Source organism: Glycine max, chromosome 1, assembly GCF_000004515.6.
Source record: "Glycine max cultivar Williams 82 chromosome 1, Glycine_max_v4.0, whole genome shotgun sequence".
Classification (NCBI taxonomy): domain Eukaryota; kingdom Viridiplantae; phylum Streptophyta; class Magnoliopsida; order Fabales; family Fabaceae; genus Glycine; species Glycine max.
The window spans coordinates 47,474,548-47,481,447 of NC_016088.4; the positions used below are offsets into that span (position 1 = coordinate 47,474,548).

General features: G+C 39.0%; 1 protein-coding gene across 1 annotated transcript; it reads left to right on the forward strand.

The window, feature by feature from the left end:
• The first annotated feature begins 666 nt into the window (after positions 1–666).
• LOC102669939 (uncharacterized) lies at positions 667–2,666 on the forward strand. Its single transcript, XM_006574176.1, has 5 exons — positions 667–1,028; positions 1,131–1,296; positions 1,492–1,621; positions 1,898–2,077; positions 2,209–2,666. The coding sequence occupies exons 1-5, from the start codon at positions 667–669 to the stop codon at positions 2,664–2,666; spliced, it is 1,296 nt and encodes a 431-aa protein (XP_006574239.1).
• The last annotated feature ends 4,234 nt before the right edge of the window (positions 2,667–6,900 follow it).

The following is a 6,900-nucleotide window of genomic DNA, read 5'->3' on the forward strand; positions in this document are numbered from 1 at the left end:
TCCCGAGTAACATCAAATAGTTTCAGTAGAATGACCCAATGTTTTTAATCATCTATTTCATCTCTCATTCTCATATACGTTAGCTTGTAGTTAATTAGAGTTATAGATAAAAACCACTTTTTAATTATTTACTTGCTTTATACAAATGTTTACTCATTGAGCGCTTATTTTCTGAATGAAACAAGTTCCCCGAGATCGATACTCGATTCTTACCATTTTATATTACTTGTGCGACTCAGTACACTTGCTGACGAGCATCACAAATTACTTTATTACCACGAACAAGTTTTTGGCCGTGAACAAGTTTTTGGTGCCGTTGCCGGGGAACTTCTTTCCATTTGGGAAGTATAGTTTAGTTGTAGACATTTATTCTTTATTCTTTGATTAATTTGTGTGAATAGTTAGTTGAAATTTATTCTTCTCGTGATTTGGTTAACTTCTGCTCTTGTTAGTGTTTGTATGCGAGGTAACCCTTCTGCAGGTGATTTAGCTCCATTGGATTTGGAGATAAAAGCCCCTTGTAGGAGGAACAACGCAGAGAGAAGAAGAAAAATTTTGCAGGACAGGACAACACAACCAGGTCGGGAGTAAGCTCAATCTTTTGAGTCATCTTCTATATTTCCAGAGCCAAAAGAATCAGAAGTAGGTGCATTTGAGGCTAATATCATGGCTGAAGATCAACCTAAGAGGTTTACTCTCGAGGATTACTCTAGCTCAACCGTGCCACAATTCTTCACAAGTATAGCACGGTCGGAAGTTCAAGCACACAACATTACTTATCCTTATTCATTAATACAGTTAATTCAGGGAAACCTATTTCATGGCTTGCCAAATGAAGACCCGTATGCACACTTGGCCACATACATTGAGATTTGCAATACAGTGAAGATTGCCGGTGTGCCTGAAGACGCAGTGAGGCTAAGTTTGTTCTCTTTTTCATTATCTGGGGAAGCCAAGAGGTGGTTACACTCATTTAAAGGAAATAGCTTGAAGACTTGGGATGAAGTGGTTGAGAAATTCTTAAAAAAGTATTTTCCCAAGTCCAAAACAGCTGAAGGAAAAGCAGCCATCTCTTCATTTCATCAGTTTCTGGATGAATCTTTGAGTGAAACACTTGAAAGATTCTGTAGCTTGCTGCGAAAAACACCGACTCATGGATTCTCCGAACCAATTCATCTTAATATTTTCATAGATGGGTTAAGGCCACAGTCCAAGCAGTTATTAGATGCTTCTGCTGGAGGAAGGATCAAATTAAAGACCCCTAAAGAAGCTATGGAGATTATTGAGAATATGGCTGCAAGTGATCATGCCATCTTGCGTGATCGAACTCATATCCCTACAAAGAGAAGCCTACTAGAGCTTTCCTCATAAGATGCTTTATTGGCACAAAACAAGCTATTAGCTAAACAACTGGAGACATTGACTGAAACACTGAGTAAGTTGCCTAACAAATTGCAAGTGACTCAACCTTCACATTAAGCTATTTTGCAGGCTGGAGGTTGTAGCATATGTGGAGGAACTCATGAGTCTGGGTGTTTTATACCTCTTGAAGAGGCTTCACAAGAAGTGAATTATATGGGAAATCAGCCCAGATCGGGATTTAATGCAGGTGGATTTGCAGGTTACCAGCAAGGTCCAAATTTCAATCAGAATCAAGGGCAATAGAGGTCCCATCCTAGAAATCAGTTCAACAAGGACCAAGGTCGACCATCTCACAGGCCTCAGAACCAATGGCCTAGTCTTTATGAAAGAACAACCAAGCTGGAGGAGACTTTGGCGCAATTTATGCAGGTCACAATGTCAAATCATAAAAGCACCGAGTCTGCCATTAAAAACCTTGAAATCCAAGTAGGACAACTGGCAAAGTAGATAGCTGAGAATTCTTCTGGAACTTTAGGAGCAAACACTGAAAAGAATCCAAAAGAAGAGTGCAAAGCTATCATGACCCGGAGCAAGAAGGCAACCATGGTGGAGAATGAAGGGAGGGTTAATGAAAAGTCAGAGCTAGTGACTGAAGAAGGAGAAGAAGAAAAGGAAAAAGAAGAAGATCAGTTGAGGGAGAACAAAATAAATGATGGTAAGAAAGAAATAAATGAAGAAAAAGAAAAAAAAGAAAAAAAAATAGAGAAATAAAGGGAGAAAGGAGGACAAAGAGTTAGCTTGCAAGAGAAAAGAAGAAATAGGCTATTTCATATTCTGGGAAGGAAGCACCATACCCTCTGGTGCCATCAAAGAAAGACAAGGAGCGACATTTGGCTTGTTTCCTTGATATCCTCAAGAAATTAGAGATAACCATTCCCTTTGGAGAAGCCCTACAACAAATGCCACTCTATTCCAAGTTTCTAAAGGATATGCTGACCAAGAAGAGCAAATATATCCACAGTGATAATATTGTAGTGGAAGGAAACTGTAGTGTTGTGATTCAAAGAATCCTTCCACCTAAATACAAGGATCCAAGGAGTGTCACAATCCCTTGCTCTATTGCTGCAGTGTCTGTTGGTAAAGCTCTCATTGATTTGGGGGCCAACATAAATTTGATGCCTCTCTCCATGTGCAGGAAAATTGGAGAGTTGGACATTATGCCAATTGGAATGACACTACAACTGGCAGACAAATCAATTACAAGGCCATATGGAGTGATTGAAGATGTTCTAGTCAAGGTGTAGCGGTTTACCTTCCTTGCAGACTTTGTTGTGATGGATATTGAAGAGGACGCTGAAATTCCCTTGATTTTGGGTCGTCCCTTCATGTTAACTGTCGGTTGTGTGGTGGATATGGGAAAGGGTAAACTGGAAATGGGCATAGAGGATCAGAAGATCAAGTTTGATCTGTTTGATGCAGAAAAGCACTTACTTGACCAGAATGTTTGTTCAAAGGTAGAGGAACTTAAGAAAGAGATGGTTCTGATGGCCAGAGCCAAGTTTGCTCCAGACCCATGAGGTAATAAACGTCAAGCTAATGATGTTAAGCGAGCGCTTCCTGGGAGGCAACCCAACTCTTTTTATTTATTTTTCATTCATCATTGCATATAGTTAGCATCAACTTGTTTGTGATTGCTTGAGTAAGTCATCAACATGTTTTGCATAGATATATGGGGTTGTTAAAGCTTCTTTGAAGCTGTGCATGGGAAATAATAGAAAATTTTTCAGTCATCCACTCGCTCAGTACGCCCTATGCGCTAGGCGAATTATCATGCATGCATTGAGGGAGCCACTACTCGCGTTAAGCGCATCAACCCCTACCCATTGACTGAAGGGGCCTTGCTAAGCGAGACTTATGCGCTAAGCCCAAAAACCTATATGGAATTGCATTTATTGGAATTGGGCTAAGCGAGTCATCTTGCTAAGCGCACAGCTCAGTCCCGCTAAGTGCACCATTGTGCTAAGCGCAATTCCGTCTTTGTCTGGACCCTCATGCTAATTGGGCCCAGAGGGTCATACCCGCTAAGCCCAAATCCCTCTCGGGTTTGGCATTGGGCTAAGCGAGAGCATCTTGCTAAACGCGCCCCACTACTGCATCAGGAAGCATTAATTCGCTAAGTCGACACATGTCCCGCTAAGTGAAAGTTGCAGACCAATCAGAGCTGCCGATCTCGCTAAGTGCGTACCTTTCACGCTAAGCCCAAGTCCTTCTCAGGTTTTCTAATTTTTGAATTGGGTTGAGCAAGATGTCCCGCTAAGTGCGTGAATTTAAAATCTGAAAATTCAAACGTCACTGAGTGCTTGCTTAGTGAGTCACTCGCCCTAAGCGTGACAGTCAAAACTGCCAAAAATAAACATTACTGCCTTAGGTAGTTTCTTTTGTGCACACTTTACAAATCTCTCATACTCATCATTAGCAGTCATCTGCACTTTGCTCACCCTATATTTTATGCTTCTTTGTGCCTTCTCTCTACTCACTATACTTACTGCAATCCAAGTAAGTAACTTTACTTCTTACTTTAGTTTTCAATTTTAGTTTTTGAACCTTAGGTTAGAAGCCATGTTGAGTGCTTTTAAAGTTTTGATTTTGTGTTGATTTGACTATTGTTTGTTTAGTTATTAGAAAACATGTTCTAAGGGGTTTCATTTCGCACATAATGTAGGTTAATTTAGTGTGATTTGCTTAGGTTTTAAGGCCTAATAAAGGCCTGTAGTTAGGGGCTTCGAAGCCCCAATTTTTCTGGAAATTTTGATGCTCTCGCTAAGCGAGCCTGCTCGCTAAGCGAGTTCATCAATTTTGGATGAATTTATGGGTTTTCTGATTAACTCACTAAGCCGGCCTTGTCCCGCTAAGCGTGTTCATTGTTTTTGTTTAAATTTATGCTTTTCTGTATGGACTCACTAAGCCACTGCACTTTGGCTTTGCGAGAGTGTAATTTTCTAGTTTTATTTCTGAGTTCATATGAACTCACTAAGCTGACATGCCGCGCTAAGCGAGTTAGTTTGCTTAGGTCAGAGTCAACGAGGCTGTTGGTATTCTGTTGGTAACTAAGCGAGTCAGTCTCGCTAAGCCCAAGGCAATTTAGTCTTCTGAGTTTTTGTTCATGCGTTATGCGAGTCGGTCTCGCTAAGTGCAATTTCTTCTCTGTTTTGGAATTGGGCTCAGTGAGCCTGCTCGTTAAGCCAATTATGTTCCAGTGGTCAAGTTGGGCTAAGTGTCTGATGGCGCTAAGCCTGCATAGTGTGTTGCGCTAAGCGAGTCAGTCTCGCTAAGCGCAATTAGCTCTCTGTTAGAGAATACGGCTTAGCGAGTCATGCTCGCTTAGCCAGTGTGTTGTTTCAGCTAAGCGACTGTATCTCACTTAGCTAGAGTCTGTGTTTTTGTGTTGTCACGCTAAGCGCGCCCTGCGTGCTAAGCGTGTGTTGTTATTTTCATAAGGCGCGCTAAGCGAGTCAGTCTCGCTAAGCACCCAATCAGTTTTTCTATTTTATTTTTCTGATTTTAGTTTGAAATAAAACCTGTCTAACTTGATTCCTATGATTCTTGTGATTCTTGTGATTCGTTTTTATGCAGATGGCCTCCAGAAATAAACCACCTTTTAATCATTTACTTGCTTTATACAAATGTTTACTCATTGAACGCTTATTTTCTGAATGAAACAAGTTCCCTGAGATCGATACTCAGTTCTTACCATTTTATATTACTTGTGCGACTCATTACACTTTGTTGGATCAAGTGGCCTCAGAATAATTAAGAAGGGGATTGAATTAATTATGAACGTGTCTTGACTAATTAAAAATCTATCCTTCTTAATGTTACTAGATTCAATTAGGCTTTACTACTAAGTTATGAGAAAGTAAAGAACAGAAACAATAACTTAGACAAAAGTAAAGCAGAAATAAAAAGTGCACAACGGAAATTAAAGAGTGTAGGGAAGAAGAAGACAAACACAAGATTTATACTGGTTCGGAAACAACCCGTGCCTACATTCAGTCCCCAAGCAACCACCGGTTCTAGAGATTTCCAATAACCTTGTAAAATCCATTACAAGCAAAGATCCACAAGGGATGTACCCTCCCTTGTTCTCTTTGAACAACAAAGTGGATGTACGCTCCACTTGAACTGATCCACAAGAGATGTACCATCTCTTGTTCTCAGTATCACAACCCAAGTAGATGTGCACTCCAATGTGTTAAGACAAAGAATTCTTAGGTGGTTAGTCCCTTGAATCTTTGTAAGGGGAAACAAAAGATATCTCAGGCGGTTAGTCCTTTGAAATCTTTTGTTTAAGGGAAAGGGAAGAATCAAAAGAATTCTCAGGTGGTTAGTCCTTTGAATCTTTTGTCAAGAGGGGGAAGAGAGAATCAAAAGAATTCTCAGGCGGTTAGTACTTTGAATCTTTTGGCAAGAGGGAGAAGGGATGAAAAGATAGCACACTTTTATTTTCTGCAAAATTTCCATTTGCAGAAAAATAAAGTTTTGAAACAAAGTTTAGAAAGCTTTTTGGCAAAGAAGAAGCAATGGGCAATGGTTAGAGAAAGATTGTGAAAAAGAATTGTTTGGAAGAATATCATATATGTATTGAATGTGTGCCAAAGTCATGCTTTTATAGACTCTTCATGTCTGGTCAAAGAAACCATTGGAAAAGTAATGACTTTTGAGAAAACCATGTTAAGAGTTATAACTCTTAACTTTTTCTTCAAAACTGTTCACTGGTAATCGATTACCACAAAGGTGTAATCGATTACACAATTCATTTTATGAAAAGTTGTGACTCTTCACAATTGGATTTGAATTCCAACGTTCAGATTCACTTGTAATCGATTACTAATATAGTGTAATCGATTACACTATTTGAAAAACATTTTGGAACGTTACAAATCATTTGAAAACATTTTGAAAACCAAACTGGTCACTGGTAATCGATTACTGATAACTGGTAATCGATTACCAGAGAGTAATCACTTTGGTAACTTAGAAAATTTGAGAAAATTCTTTTGTAAAACAAAACTGTGCTATTTGGTTTTTGAAAAAATCTTTTAATACTTATCCTATATGAAGTCTTAACTTGTTGCTTCTTGATTTCTTCTCTTGAATCTTGAATCTTGGATTGGATTCTTGATGCTTGATCTTGAAGTCTTGAATCAATTACTTGGGCTTTTGGCATCATCAAAATTATTTGGTTCATCATCATGAAGCTTGCTTCTACACACTTGCTGACGAGCATCGCAAATTAATTTATTACCACGAACAAGTTTTTGGCCGCAAACAAGCATCAAAAGCTTAATGACCTTGTTTATGTTCGTTGTAACTTGAGGTTACAACAAAGGTATTATTATATTGATTATGCTTTGATTGTTTACCTATTTTGCTTGGACTTTTTTATTGTTGATATATGAGCATTTTGGTCAATTTAGGAATCGACTAAGACAACAAAATCATGACCCAATCAATTTGGAAACCCTTGATGACCATTCT